Raw genomic sequence first — 16,217 nt, forward strand, 5'->3', positions numbered from 1 at the left:
CTGACTTTTGCAAATATATGCGTTACAATTGCCTCTTCCTAGACATTGGTAGCAGATAATTCTTTGCTTAGAAGCATGTGCTCAGATTTAGCAGTCAAAGATGAGCGCATTTCTTATTTCAACTCAAAGATGGCTGTGGAGTCCAATCATCGCTTTGAAAAGCCAGCCACATACCTGGCCTGAAAAGAAGCAGACATATCTGCATCAGTTAAAACTTACCCTACATATAGCTATACCAACTCTACAGTTGTTACTTAGCTAACCTTCTCCTGTTCAAACCTGTCTATAACTTCATTTTTCAAGCTATTTCGTATTATTCAGATATTAAACAATGGGGAAGCTTCTCAAATACAGCCAATGCTAAATGTAAGTACGTATTAAAAGTAATAGCTACAGACAACAAAAAAATCCTTTATGTCAAAAGATTGATCCAAGTAGGTTAAGATCAGATAAGATAGCTTTATTGATCCAACTTTCTTTGAAGAGCATATCATCACTAGAGCACATTCACCAGTTACCAGGTCCAAGTCTTACTAATCATTTAATTTCCAAAATTTTCAGAAACTAACTGGCAATGGATGGACTCGGACTGTTGGTCAATCTCCTTCACCAAAAACCACACAGCTTTGGAATGGTCTCCACATGCTTTTGCCAATACAGTAACAGTTCAGTCATTAGTTTTGTCCCCTTTTTGATTGGGTGCTACAAATGGACATTATAATTTATAACATAGTTCAGACGTGTTAAAAAACAAAGTAATGGAGTACTGTGATTAGTTATCAAGAACATGAAGTGCTATTAGAAAATCTTTCAAACAAACTGTGTTCAATTTTAAATACATACAAGTCAAAATAATCACAGCCAAGACCATAGTGTTAACAAACCATTAATAAATAGATAAACAAGATGTGCATCACTCTTACTTAATGAATCTATCAAAAAAAAATACTTTACCAAATGGACAATAACATAAAATCAAGTCTGTGATCAATTCTTTGTGCTACTGTAAAAGAATATTGATAAATGCTCGCTGTTACATACAACAGTTGATTACATAAATACAAAGTTTATTTATACAAAAAGTTTACATTTTAAAAGCAAAGACAGTGACTGGTATTTAATTCAACCAGCATTCATAAAAAATAATCTGGTAATTCAAAAAGATCAAGTTTGACCTTTGCACATACTGTAATCACTACTAGAAGAAAAAAACAGTTTGATCATGTCTAGTTCATACAGTAATTTGATAGTTTGTCTTTTTTAACACAGTTTTACTTAGTATTTTACAATTCTCAATAATTTTACTTCAAGCTGACAAATGTTCAACTCTCATATCTTTGAAGTTCGCTATGCCAATGTTTCATTTTGACCTTTCTCCATTACGCTATGCAGCCTCTGCATCCTGGCATCCTGAACTTGAACTGGGTTCCCAGCGAAGCTTCGATGGTAAAGTTTTATCAGTTCCTGGTACTCGCCTAAAGTAAACTGAGGTCCTTTTTCTGCTACAGCATTCAGAACCTCCTAACATATTTAAAAAAAAATAAATCTATGAGTTAAAAAAATACACAAATAAAAAAGTTGAAAATAGTTTTAACTTATAACGATTGTAAGCAAATATTATTATTAATTTACTAAATTATACTAAATCATTGTAATTTATCTAATTAAGATGATAGACTTACATCTGGATTCATATAGAGAAGTTCATAAAAGTGTCTGGCTCTATCTAAATCTGATTCTCTGGTTAAAGTTATGTTGGTTAAATTCTGCTGGATGGCCAGGATATTACGACACCTAAACCAAAATACAAGTGAAAAAATGTTGATGTCATTCCATACAGAATTCTTGGTCTGCTTTTTCAAAAGAGGATTTTTCTTAAAAACTTAAAATAAAAGCAAGTTAAAATATAAAAGGGTGGCTTACATCTTCTTGATGCCATTTTCATTGATTTTATTCAGAAACTGTACGCTGTTAATTAGTATGGATGCCACAAGGTAACCCAAGCTTTCAAAGATATATCTGCAGGGAAACAACATAATTTCATTCCACAATTTATGGAGAAAAAAAGGTGAAAAGAGAGTAGCATTTTGTAACATAAAATGGACCAACAGGCATACTTAAATTTCTTTGGCTGTAGACTCTGGGTCATCATCTCCTCCATGCCACTCAGGTCCTTGTTTAGCTTCAGGACATTGGAATCAGGATCAAGGTCATCTATAGGACCAGCGTAGTTTGACTGAAATTGCAAATTTAAAAGAGACATTTGAACAATGGTTAGTTCGAACAAGAAAAAGGGCAGAGCATAATTTCAACTTTTTGTTTGACTTCAGTTCCGACATCAACAAACAAACCTAACTCCCTGATACGACTTTTCTTAAGTTTGAACAAAATAAAATCGCAGATAAGATGATATGGGGGGGTGTGGTGGTTCAGCACTTGGCTTCCAAACCAAGGAGTCTTGTGTTCCAAGACTGGGATTTTAAATTTATTTTTCACATTTCTAATGGGTATCTGACATTAGGTGGGGGAAAATAAAGACAGCTGGACGTTGTGCTGGCCACATGACGCCTTAACCATCAGCCAAAGAAACAGATGACTTTTACATCATCTGCCCCACGAATTGCAAATTCTTAAAGGGTATTTTACTTTTGCAAGACACTGTGATGTTCACAAGACACTGTGATGTTCACAAGACACTGTGATGTTCACAAGACACTGTGATGTTCACAAGACACTGTGATGTTTGTTAGTCCAGTCCTCATTTAGAAATAAAAACATCAAGTAATTCACATTTCATTTCAGCTATTAAAATACACATTTACTTTCCAGTTTCAAAAGGCACCTTACCTGTTTAGCCACTGGAAGTAGGTAATAGAAACAATGAACTCTGACCTCTAGATGCAGCAAGAGGAGACAAATCTCAGCCAGATCTTTGAACTCTTGCACCAATTGTTTGAGGGATCTAAACACAAGATAAAAATAGAGTGTGAACAAACAGAACAATCTAGAGAATCGCTTGGCAACAATCAACAAAAGGAAAGTAAAATCTAAAATTTAAAAAAAATTCCATTCTTAAAAAAAGAAATATTTTTCTTGAGTATAATGTACAACTGTCTGACAAACTTCTTCAATGATACTGAAGATAATTATTTGTATTAATATTATTATTATTGAGCTCATGTATTTTCACTTTGTGCTCTTCCATTGTACAATAGCTACATTGACTGATGGAATGGGGAAATTCTAATTTAAAAATAAGTTATCTTCCTGCGAAAACTACTCAATTTCTAGCATGAAAAAAACCCAACTCTAAATACTGTAATATTATATTTCAAAGGACAGGACATGATGATCTAATAGCAAAAAAAAAATAATAGACATTTATATTTAATGTTGGACATGGTAAAATATCACTATTTAAATATTGTTAATTAATGATCATGAATTTAACTTACTGCAGAGTTTTGTCTGAAATGGGGGGCAACTCCTAAAGAGTAAATAGAACATATAATGAAGAGATAGAACATTTGGTGGACAGCGATAACAAAAACAACATAGGCAAACAACACTGGAAGTTTATATAGAAAAAAAGTTTTTTTAATAAACTGTTCAAATATTATTTATTTGCGACCTTCCAGCACAAAATCTATTGCACTGTATTTCAGCCTATCTTTAGATGAAGACTACAATTTAAACAAGACTACAAGATTATAATTAGTTTTATTATATTTGCAAATTCACACATACACACATTTGTGGTGTAAAAAAAAAAAAAAGTAAAGTTCCCCTTTCAGACGTTGTAGTCTATAGGGCAGATGATGTAAAGGTCATCTGTTTTTTTGGGCCAAAGGTTAACGAGGGTATCATGTGGCCAGCACAACGACCAATCACCTTTATTTTTCCCCAACTTAGATCAGGTATACATTTAGAGCTGGGTGGACTCAGAGGTGCCCAAAGATTCCAAAATTAAAAATCCCAGTCATCAACAGGGTTCGAACCCAGGACCTCCAACTCGGAAGCCAAGCACTTTACTGCTCAGCCACCATGCCACATTTGTGGTGTACTTTTCTATAAATAAAAGAAACAAAGTCAGAAAAAACAACTTAAGAACCCGAAATCACAGATGCTCACTCTTCTACATCACTTAAGTCATGAGATTTGAACAAACTAAACTATTATCTAGTTCAAACCAATGGAGAGACTAAGAATGTGTAACAGCGTAAAGACTACTAACCGTGGGTAATTCTTCTTGCAGTGGAGCAAGACTACTCTGGGGTGTCAGGCTGTCAGCAAAGAGATCTAGCCTGTTAGCAAACCATTCCTTAGAGATTGGAAGAATAGATACATTAGACCAGATAAAAATGAACTTTACTTTAGGATAGTTCTCATATAAAGCTAAAACTTTGCAACTTTTGCCAGATAGTTTAGTATTGTTTGTATGTAAAATGTTTTAAAAATGTGCCTGTCTAAAACTTGCAGCAGATATATTGTAGGCATTGACTAAATACCCAGTGATACTGTGTTTTATTTTCTTTATCTCTAAAACCTTTAATGCTCCACACCCCAATCCTCTCCCCAACTGTGTTCTTAATCCATGTGCTGCCAATGCAAAAAAATTATTATGAAAAAAAAGGTAAATTCTCAGCAAGTCTCAAGATCTAGAATAAATAAATCTCCAGCTTCAACTCAATTTTCTCTTTTTACCAAGCTTTCATGGACGTTGGCCACAGTTCTCATCTGAGTGACATCTGTTATGATCTCTTGCTGGGGTATCAGTGATTCATCCGTAGACAGGTTACTGATCAGGATAATAGCCTCTTTAGAGTTGAGGGCCCTCATCTCTTCCTCAGAACAAATGGTGTGATCCAGTTCCTTCCCTTGTCTGGGCTGCAGACTTCGCCAGCTGGGCAAAGACCTGCCAAATAAAATACAAACCATAGCCGGAAAGGTAAACAGCACAGCAGTTCAAAGTAAATGGATAAGAAACAAGGGAAGCAAGAAGAGCTAATAGTTTTATGTGTAAGAAAAGAAAACCAAAGAAAACCAAAGGACAACAAATACAACAGGTAAGAACATTTTGAGGCAAATTATTTTGCCCATCTCTTTAAAGTATGTTCATAAAAAGATCCAACACAAGACACACACACACACAAAACAAAAAAAGATTCAAAATGTGCAAAAAGAAATCTTAGATAAACTCTGACAAAGAAATATTTTTAAAAAAATGCTTTCAGTGAGAAAAAAAGTACATTTAATATTATTCGATTCGTGCAATTATGTTAAAATTATCCACAGAAGGATCTCTCTTCATACATAACTTCAAATCAACAACTCACTAGCTATGAAAAAAGAGATGGACTACCTGAGAAATCTGCTGATGTCATCATCCTTAGCCCACATTGAACTAATAATTCTCTTCTCATCTGATCCATGCTGCACTATATCTAAACACAGAGAAACAAATATCTCTACATTTCATTTACCATCGTTGGCGTTTCAAAATGTCTACTACACTTAACTATACTATGTAACAATAACTATGTAGTAGACTCTGCACTGACCTCTATATGCAGAGTTACACTTATCCTTGTAATCTCTTAACACATTGCAAATCATGTTCAGGAACTGGTCTGCATAGTTGGGAAGGTCATGCATGAGGTCCTGCAGCTCCTGAATGCTGCTGTCTACTGTTACAGTGCTCTGTTAAAAATACATACACGTTTTTACCAAACCCCTTTAAACAAATGAAAATAATAAGCATGCATTGTAAGCATTTGATGGAAGTTGAACAACTGTAATAAGTAAAATCAACTATCGTTTGTTAACTGAGAATAACAGTGATTCACCTGCAAGAGAGGTCTAGGTACGCCCAACTCTCTGCGCGTTTTTTCATCAATAATATTCCGCAAGGCATCAAAACCTACATGGGAAAATTTAACAAATGTATTAAAAATAACCATGCACATATTTAAAAAAACAAAACAACAAACAATCACTGTAGTAAATTCTTAAAGCGATGTTAAAACTTCAAAATTACAATAAACTTTAGAATGCAACAAAAAGTGATGTGTATGGAAAGTCACTTCTAAGTTTACAAACTTGAACATTTAAACCATACAGTAAAGAATGTTTGAAAAAAAATCACTTAACTATATATTTACAACTACACAAATAAATTTAAAACAGCAGGCTTTGTATTATTACTGAACATTGACAGAGAATATTGTCACAAGAACTCCTCAAGACGTGGCATGCCAAATCATAATGAGAAAGTAGAGCAGCAGATGTCAGTATTGCTTGTGAGAACCTTGTGCTGACATTAATAGCACACCAAGACAACCATGCAGTACAAAGTATACAAGAGACATGCTAGCAAAGAAAGCATTCACAAGATTCACTCTTAAAGATAATTCAATTTTCCTTGATGAAACATTAAAAAAAAAACACGAAAAAACCCAAGCTAAATGAAACAATGTTGCTTTAAAGATGAGAAGAACACAAGTTGCAAAATGACACATTCACAAAAAAAATTACATATTGTTAGTTTAGGAACGCACTATAGTAGACTGACTTTGAATGCAACATTTTATTTTCTAGTGATGACATAGGCATTGGATAGAGTTTATTACTGTAGACTTTTAAGACAGTGACTGCTAGGCTTTTGAAGGGATAACATCGTTCTAGTGACTGACTTGACTGTGGCCCATTCTGTGTTAAAGATCGTTATTCTAATTTCATCTCGAGTGAACTTATTTACTGCGCATTGACCCTGTTTATCATTTTGTGACTGACTCGACTGTGGCCCATTCTGTATTAAAGATCGTTATTCTAATTTCATCTCGAGTGAACTTATTTACTGCCCATTGATCATGTTTATTATTTTGTCATGTAATGTATGTCTTAGTAATCAGACTCGCATCAGTAATACACTCTGCAAGATACCCAAGCATCTAGGATTATCAAGGTACTGTAGAAATACATCAAGTACAACTGATACATCCGTTACAATGTACTGGGCCCCAGAAAAATGACTTATGATTCTCTTAATTTAAAAAATCTTGACTTTGTATAGCAAAACTTAATTAACTGAATAATGCAACTGACAACAATTATCATGTGGGTGCTGGGTATAAAGCTTGAAATATTAAGAAAAGAGAACTGCATTTAAAATTCTGACAAGACAAAATTTTCACACACCAAATTATATTTGAGACTTCAACGAACCAACTACATTCAAGCCCCAACATATCATTAAAACCCCAGGTCTAGTGCTAAAGAGTATATCGCTTTTTTTTTTTCAGTGCAGGCCAAACATCATTTGACTAAATAAGTTCAAGTCTAAAATCTTAAGAAGTCTATAAAGAAATACAGATTTTAATATCAAGAACATTGATGTGAAATACTGCAATGAGGGTCTGATTTCAGGTCTTTTAACATTGGTATGACCTATGACCTATGATGTGCTGTAAAGAAAAAAGAATATAGTTCTGGAGAACTCACTTGTCACACAATCTTGAATTTCAATTACTAACAAAAAGAAATCAGAAAAACGCAGTAACATTTTGAGCTATTTCATTTATATATTTACATTGAATATAGAGATAGCAATGACTAGTTTACATTTTCATACAAGTCTATAACATTTATATATAAGAGTATCATCTTCTAATCAAAGTAAACTGTCTTACAATTTATTTGTTTCAAATGGATAGTTACTTATCATGATTTATTAAAGACAAATTAATATCAATAACAGCCACACAAAACAAAAACACATAAATCTTAAAAATGATGGCAGAAAAAAAAAACAGCAACAAATAAGAACCAGCAAACTGTTTTTTCTTCCATATGAACAATCAAAGAACACTGAATACAAACTAAGAAACAAAAGAACAGAAAACAGCGGCAAAAAATAAAACTGTAGAAACTATCAATACAAATGGTCTGGGTGTGATGTGGGGTGGGGGAGTGGAGGGCACTAGCCACATCAGCCCAGTGATACTGTGTTGTATGTGTAATGGGTTGTGTGTGTCAGTGGCCGGGGGGGTGGGGGAGGTCACAGCGAACACCAAAACTTACACTTGTGGCCATCTTCCTCCTCCTCAACTGAGAGCACACAGAAATACAAAGACACAGAGATTGGGATTAAATGTTCACAACTCTTAAGCAAATGTTAACAAACTGTTGAGTTTTGTTGTTGTTGAGTTTTGTTGTTGTTGTTGATGTTATAGCATTAATTAAGCTTAGATCAATATTTGCACAAGTTAGAAAAACACTCAGCCACAACAGTAACACTTTGTGCTGAACCCAACTCAATCCCACTTTCATTCCAGCATGACCAAGACCATGCTTCGTTTACTTGACACATTGAGAACATTGACAGCTCTATATAGGTCATGTAGAAAATTGCATAACCAAGCCAACGCATCAGAAAAGGTATTATAAAATTTAGGCTCCAGACAGTAATGATGTTATAATGCAATTAGTGTTATGGTTTACAATGACTGAAAAGAAAATTTAAACAAAGAAAACACACACACACACACGCGCGAACACAACACACAAAAAAAAAAGAAAAAAAAAAGACAATTCGGTACTGGTCAGTTAAAAACAAACAAACAAAAAAAAAACAAGGATATAAATTTTGACGCTAATGATGTGAAGTAGTTAGATTAGTTGACACAACACTTCTTCATGTTACTTATTATAACATGACCTATTCACAAAGTATCAGATCATAATAGAATTAAACTTTCTTGGACTTAAAATCACCTGACGCTAGAAAGATAAACTGTCAGAAAGGCAAGAGATGAAGATAAATTTACAGTTGCGCACAGTTATATTTGAATTATGATCTCCAGCATGCATCCCTTCTGACTCAATTATCTGATATCGATGTGAATCAATCAATTCAGAGTTAAGATCAATCATAAAACTTACTTGATGGGCCGTCATAGTCATCCGCTGAGCACATACACAGAGGAGTGTTAGTTTTACAAATCAATCAATACATTTCACTTATTTAGTTCATTTTATGTCACTTTCAACATTTATTTGTTGTGCTTCCGAAGAAATGCTCACCCAGGCTTTCACATTCGAATTAAAATGTTTGACCTGAATGTGGGTCATAACTAAACAAAGAACAAACTGAGTGAGTCAGAAAGTAACTAGCCTATTTAAACAAACCACAAAATGATTTTAAACTTTTCATTGGCACAACTGAACAAAAGACAGACATGAATTACATTCAAGTATTGGCAGAAGACTGATTTGAATTATATTTCTCACCTCTGGTTGCTGCCTCTATATTTTCAGAGACTTTAGCATGAACTTGACCCAGGAATGCATTTTGGACAAAATCTGTGATGAACTCTTGTAAACTAAAAGAAATTTGTTTAATTATATAATTAAATTTGAATGATTTTGTTTCTTTATCTATAAGCCAATAGATACTATTTCCTTTACAAAAAATCATGACTAACTTGTAAGCAGAGATAGATGACTCTAAAAAGATAAAATAAATAAAAAATATATTTAAAATTAAAAACTTTTAATAAAAAAATATTTAAAAATAGAACAATCTGTCTAGTTTAAATAACCCTAACCCTTTTGAACAAAAAAAAACAAGAAAAATATTAAAAAATAAATTTTAAAATACCTCAACTATACAACTTAAAATAAAATAAAAAAAAAATAAAGTACAAATCTGTCAGCTGTTGATATGAACCATTAGGTAGGCCAGATGGCATTGTATAATGGAGTGATAATTTATTGGTACTTTTATTACATAGACATCTAGAGCTAGATCTAGACTTCTGATTTAGAACTCTCAGATCTAATAAGAATAAGAACTAATTTAGATGTAAATCTACTTCTAGATCTGGAATCTAGCTTAATCTACATTAGATTTACGTAACAAAAAAAGCAATGCCTAGATAATCGATCAATAAACTTTAAGCATCTTTAAATTAAATAAACAACTCAGATAACGGTATAATAACCTTTTTTTTTACTACTCCAATCTATGGCCAGATTTAAATTACTTTCTTTTTTTCATTTGAAAAATTATAAAGGTCCAACTACAGTTTTTCCTGTGTGGCCAACGAGTAATTCATTTCTTAGCAATATATAACTGTTAAATTTCTAGAAAAATTGTTAGAGCCGTTTTTGAGATCAGCATCCAGGTTTCACCTTCATGAAGTTCTGACTTGAATGTAATAAGGCTTGTCTTCAAGTCCAAAGATTAGTGAGGAGTGCAGTATTTCCCAAGGCTGCGCAGCCCCAGCTGTGACCTACATATTTTGCCATATCCAGAGCAAGCATAACCATTGTCCGCAGGAGGCCGATTTAGATTTTCTTTTCACCGTCTGCGTTTGTCCGCGGCAGCAGATTTTCTTTTGGTCTCAAATATGTATCCGTGGCCTTTGTTAGTGACCTCCAGCTGTCTTGTTCTGAGGCCGCATGTAACCAGGTGCTCTATTCTATGTCAGCCAAGGAAAGTTGACACCTAAGCTGGCTGACTTGAATGTAGATATTTGTAATTAGCTTCATAAACACTCAACAGAACCACTGTCTTTATGTAAGTTTATTTTTTTTTCTTCTAAACAAGACGTGAAGAGCTCTTCTTATACTTAATTCTTTAAAAATTCTGATTGCTTCTTATTGGGTATAGTCTACCTAACCACTGCTCTCTCTCAGAAGAAAGAGTAACTGAATTAATACAAAAACTTTATATTGACTTACGCAGATGTTTCCATAATTTCTTCAACTTCAACAATGAAAGACCTCAGTGGTTTATAAATGGCTAAAAAGAAACAGTTGTAAGTTTAGAAAATTGTGTTAACTTCACTTAACTAAACAAAAAAAAATCTACATTAATATAATCTAATGAAAAGCGTCACAAGTCTTTAATGCATAAATTCATGCTTCGAGAAGTACACCGATCTAAACCTATTTAAGCCAAGCATCTCTGATAGTAAATAATGCAAAGTATGATGCTATGGCAAGCATTTAGAATGGGTGGAAAAATAAGGAGAAAGCATGAGAAGAATCACACAATTCTGGAAACTGATAATGAATATAAATAGGCAGTCAGAGAAAGTTCAGTTCTGAATTAAACTCCCAAGTTTTGCACAGTTGAATGAAATAGATTTATGTCTTCTCATTTAAAACTGTTGGTGTTTATAAGCATCTCAAGGCTGCCTGCTCATGCAGTTTGCACGCTGGACTGTCGTTCAGATTTATCGATGGTCGAGGGTTCAAACCCTGCCTGCTCCCATCCCACGTCGTCCAGCGGGAGGTTTGGACTAGGAAGTAATTATCTTCAACTCTGAAGGAACATCCGAAACATGTAAAAACACTTTACAAAGGCCAGTTCATCTTCAAACTAGCACCAGAGGTGAAACAATCACACATCTTGCTCCACCTTCCCAGCCTAGATTTATGACAATTAACATAAGAAACCATAAAGCTTATCAAATAAGTAAGTCAAAAGGTCATGGACATAATGTTGCAAAAAACAACAAAAAAAGTGTTCAAAGAAAAAAGGAGAATTCATAAAAGCGCTGGTTGTGAGTGTGTATGTGTTTCGTGTGTGAATGTTGCTTGCATATTTGCATCTATATTGTTATTGTTACAGTAGCTACTACGCTGAGGCTGTCAAAATGTAGTCAAACTGGGTTTCCATTTGATTGGACCAATACAAATTATCTTATCTTAATGTTCAAACTTTTGAGAAACTAAGTCTCTGGACTGAAACTCACCAGGGAAGAGAGGCTGGGAGAACACAGCCAACAGGGAGGAGATCATTAGAACAAAGTCAGCAGGCTGGACATGAGGAGAATTGCCCAGATGGCAAAGTACTTTTGAAGACCTATGCGCCACTTGATAAATGGATTAACTCAAAGTAAGTCAAGTATTGCAATTTTAGTGAATTCCATCAACAATACAATCTACAATCTTTGTGAATTCCATCAACAGTACAATACAATCTACCATCTTTGTGAATTTCATTAACAGTACAATACAATCTACAATCTTTGTGAATTCCATCATCAGTACAAGACAACCTACAATCTTTTTGAATTCCATCAACAGTACAATACAATCTTTGTGCATTCCATCAACAGTACAATAGAATCTACAATCTTTGTGAATTCCTACAACAGCACAATACAATCTCCAAGGATGAAAAGGCTACAAGTTGGCAATGTACAAAACTATAACTGTGACAATAGATGCTTATGTTTTATGTCCTTCTCACCTGTTATATTGAAAGCATCAGGTTTACAAACTTTCACAATATGCCAGTTATCAGAAAGTCCCAGAGCATCCTGAAATGAAAACAACTTTTCTCAAACAAAAATGTTTAAAAATGTAACTATTTAAAAAAAAAAATGTTTTCTCTCACTTTATTTCTTAGAATAAAAAATAAAATGAGAGAAAGAAAGAATGCATTTACATGTTGGATCAAAACTAAATGGGGACTTAAACAGGTTCACATAAAACCTATCCACTCTTAAACAAAAAAAAAAAAGATTTTTTAAAAGTTTATTTATTCTAGGTTTCCAGTCCACTTACATGTTCAAACTGTTGTATTTGTTGACGAGCACTACTGACACTGATGGCATGCTGGGAAGCATCAAATCTAAACAAAGAAACCTTTTTGGAGAAAAAAACAACACATTTATTTCTAAATTATGCGCAAACTTAATGAAACAATTGATAACAACCAAACCAATTTACAATTACAAAGCAATTAATAAAATAGTAATGTTCCTGCTATTGATAGAATAAAAAAAAGATTTAGAGTAAATATACAATAAAATATTCTATGCCAAACTTCTTTTTCTTCTTCATTCTCATTATTATGATGACTAGACCAATATCTGAGATGACCAACGCAGTGGTTTCTAAATCAGGCAGCTCTCCATATTTTTGCTTCTATAGGGGTGTTTTGGGGCCAGGGTCTTGTTCGGGCCTCTTGATTAAGGAAGCAGTTTTGAAGGACGTGGTCAACATTCTTCTGGTGACACTCCACATAGGCAGATTTCAAGAATAGCTTATGATAGGGGTCGTCTTGTAATTCAGATGAGAGCTTATCCATTCCTCGTTTATTCTACTCACATTAGTTTCTTCATTTCTTCTGGATAAAGTGCAATTTTTATTGTACATTCATTCTCCCACACTTGCCAAGTGTGTCAGCCTTCCTTCTATTTCAACATGTGCTGGGATCCATTGGAGAACAGTTTGGCATATTTGGGTGGTTTACTGGCATGGTAGCGGCTAGTTCTGGTGTTCTCTTTCTGTTCTGTGGCTGTCACCAGTTGCACTTAACTTCTAGGGTTTTTCTCCATTCACCCATTCAATGAGTGTTCCAGCACCTCCATTTGTGGTGGCTTCTTGAGATAAACCATCCATGTAAACTCTGACCCATTCATTGTTAGGTTAATGAATTTGTAGAAAAGAGTATGTCCAACAATTTTACCTTTTTAGGCTTGGCTGGTCTTTTTTTACTAAAATACTGACTGATATCCATACTAGGCTCATCAAAGCCAGATGGTGCCTGTTGTCTAGAAGACATAGTATTACGGACATCTAGATACTGGCTCAGTAAAATTTGAAGCTGTAATGAAAATTAAAAAAAAGATGTGAAATTAGGTCTATATACTCTAAAACAATTTAAAAGCATTAATACTGTTTTTTGATGAATAATTAGCAAATCTAGTGTGGAAGTATAGCCTTAATCAACTTAATCAATCAATGTAGTGTATATTTATAGGTAACAGTGTTTACTTTTATGCTTTCATAATGTGTTTATGCTTGAGGCAAGAATGCAGAAAGGTTAAGTGCTTGACTTTCCAATTAAAAGTCTGGAGTTCAAATCACTTTAAAAACTGATTTTTTTAATTCGAAATGTAAAGAAGTTCCTGAGTCCTTTAACTTGACAAATTTTACTTTTCATTGTATTTATGTGATTAACCAATTGACCATTTCACCACTACCGTATGCCCCTTAAGTTTTGAAGCAACAGAGTGACATTTGATTTTTTTCTATTAGTTTATTAACTTTAGGGACTTGAAGGAAGGAACAAAATCCTTAGCTTGGAGAGGGTTAAGCACTGCAAGCATATTACCCAAGACACAACAAAATCTCAAAAGCCATCAGTATGACCCTAATTATTACCTCCCCCCATTTTAATTTTCAATGTGACATTACTTAAACGTTTCTTTGTGGCTATTAAAATGATTTTTTTTTTTTTAAAGTATAATTCAATGAAATAATACAAGGATTACCCTGGCCTGTATTTCTGACCAAACATCTTTGATGTCATACAGAACGTGACTAAGAAGAGGCATTCCAGAACTCTGAACAAATACAAAGTACACAATTGATAGTATTTCAATGTTATATCAACATGATGATCAAATACAATATAACATTTGTTTAAAATGTAGGTAAAAAGTATTAGGTACTAACACAATTCATGCATCGGAAGAAAACTCTAAAGTTGTTCAAAAGAAAGAAAAGGCAAACAAACATTAAAAAAAACAACACAAAATAATGAAGAAAAAACTAAACCTCCCCCTCCCCTTTAAAAAAAAAAAAAGATGGCTAACTTCACACACGAGCAGAGTAATTTAATTTACTGAAAAAATACATAACACACATCTAATTCTCTGTATCTGGCTAACTTCACACACGAGCAGAGTAATTTAATTTAATGAAAAAATACATAACACACATCTAATTCTCTGTATCTTTCTTAATAAATTTTTTTTTTTTGGTTATGAGTATATATTGTTCTCATGCTGAAATTATTTTTGTAAAAATTCATTAATCATGCAGACAAGATGAAAAGTGCACATCAAACAACCTTGACCCACATAGTATATATAAAAAAAGACATCGCTTAAATAATTTTGAGGAAATGAAATAAAATTTATCAGGTTTTTACAAATTTAAAAAAAACAAAAAAAAAAAAACTTAAAACAGCTCTTTAAAAAAATTAAAGTGTACCTTGCATAGTTGAAAACTGATTTCACCAATAAATATTAACATAAAAATTGTGGTAACATAAAAGGTTAAAAACTTGTTCAATATATATATTGTAACATCAGTTCCATTGATTCCATTTTAACCATACAACAGAGGATAGGGAAACAGCACTAATGAAATGTTAGTGCAATAGTCTTGCCTTCCCTGTATTAATACCCCAAGAAATAGTCACACATTTCAAGGCCCAGAAAATAAAAGAATGAACACATTCTAATGCATCAAGATTCACATTCTATTAAGAACTAGAAAAAATTAACAGTTACATCCGAAGAATGTGTTGAATTAACAAAAAAAAAAATGAAGTTAACAATACTTAGCAGTTAGTTTTGTTAAAAAAACAGATCAACAAATTCGTGCTATTAATAAATGTAAATAAAGCCTGTTAACAGTGAAAATATTTTTTAATAGGAGTTAAAAGCTTTTCTTAACTCTCATTTTACGTTTTGATCTGATTCACAGCTATTTTATTTACTTCTTTTAACCCATTGCATGAATGGGGTGAAACAATACAGTAGTCAAGGCTTATATGTTATCTTAATGATCACCTACAAACATTACATTTAGGTTTGATACACTAATCTAGCTTTTAAGCAAATACCACTGTAAAACAAATGATTAGGCTTATAGTAATATAATTTTTATAGCACTGTTAAAAAACAATGTAAATTCAAACAATTCGAGAAAACATTGATTTATTAATATATCAATGACATTTTTTTAAATGTCTAACCAATAATAATATTCATTACAACACAGTTTTATTAAACTATGAGTACTTTAATAAACACCTCTATTGAGGCTAACTAATTAAAAAAAAACTGAAAGAAGATTATCATTTTCCAAGAACCAAACTGTAGAAATGGCTTTATTGAACCATTTTCAATTGTTTCACCCCATAGTTGAGAAATGCTTGGACTTATAAATTTGAAACTCAAATTTCTGATTTTCTTTCTCTAAAACATCAAAACAAAGCATAAATGTTGCAAACAGAGAATCTTGTGACCAATCAAGACATCCATTTAGATAAACAGCAAAAGTTAAATGAGCTCTTCAAGACTGAAGTTTTTAAAAGTTAACCACCAGAGGCAGAAAATGTAAGACTTTTCAAACTATTCACACTGCTAGTATGGTGAATGCATGGGATCAATTAACTGAGCCAT

The 16,217-nt window shown here is 33.2% G+C and overlaps 1 protein-coding gene across 7 annotated transcripts in view; it reads right to left on the reverse strand.

Moving 5' to 3' along the window:
• Positions 1 to 445: 445 nt before the first annotated feature.
• Positions 446 to 16,217, reverse strand: part of LOC106054598 (exocyst complex component 4-like) — a 36,571-nt gene continuing 20,799 nt past the window's right edge. For 4 of the 7 annotated variants that reach the window (XM_056018201.1, XM_056018199.1, XM_056018204.1 and 1 more), the window contains 18 exons: positions 14,295 to 14,366; positions 13,487 to 13,624; positions 12,580 to 12,660; positions 12,263 to 12,347; positions 10,744 to 10,804; positions 9,289 to 9,380; positions 8,080 to 8,106; positions 5,847 to 5,920; positions 5,562 to 5,700; positions 5,363 to 5,444; positions 4,705 to 4,915; positions 4,235 to 4,321; positions 3,456 to 3,487; positions 2,848 to 2,962; positions 2,118 to 2,236; positions 1,924 to 2,019; positions 1,683 to 1,794; positions 446 to 1,521 (listed from right to left, as the gene is read on the reverse strand). In XM_056018201.1, the coding sequence (XP_055874176.1) occupies positions 1,348 to 1,521; positions 1,683 to 1,794; positions 1,924 to 2,019; positions 2,118 to 2,236; positions 2,848 to 2,962; positions 3,456 to 3,487; positions 4,235 to 4,321; positions 4,705 to 4,915; positions 5,363 to 5,444; positions 5,562 to 5,700; positions 5,847 to 5,920; positions 8,080 to 8,106; positions 9,289 to 9,380; positions 10,744 to 10,804; positions 12,263 to 12,347; positions 12,580 to 12,660; positions 13,487 to 13,624; positions 14,295 to 14,366 (1,797 nt within the window). In that variant the 3' untranslated portion in view covers positions 446 to 1,347. Of the gene's footprint in view, positions 1,522 to 1,682; positions 1,795 to 1,923; positions 2,020 to 2,117; positions 2,237 to 2,847; positions 2,963 to 3,455; positions 3,488 to 4,234; positions 4,322 to 4,704; positions 4,916 to 5,362; positions 5,445 to 5,561; positions 5,701 to 5,846; positions 5,921 to 8,079; positions 8,107 to 8,940; positions 8,965 to 9,288; positions 9,381 to 10,743; positions 10,805 to 12,262; positions 12,348 to 12,579; positions 12,661 to 13,486; positions 13,625 to 14,294; positions 14,367 to 16,217 lie in introns of all 7 variants that reach the window. The other 3 variants (XM_013210527.2, XM_056018200.1, XM_056018202.1) reach the window with 3 other exon arrangements.

This window comes from Biomphalaria glabrata, chromosome 1 (assembly GCF_947242115.1).
Source record: "Biomphalaria glabrata chromosome 1, xgBioGlab47.1, whole genome shotgun sequence".
In the NCBI taxonomy this organism is placed as follows: Eukaryota; Metazoa; Mollusca; class Gastropoda; family Planorbidae; genus Biomphalaria; species Biomphalaria glabrata.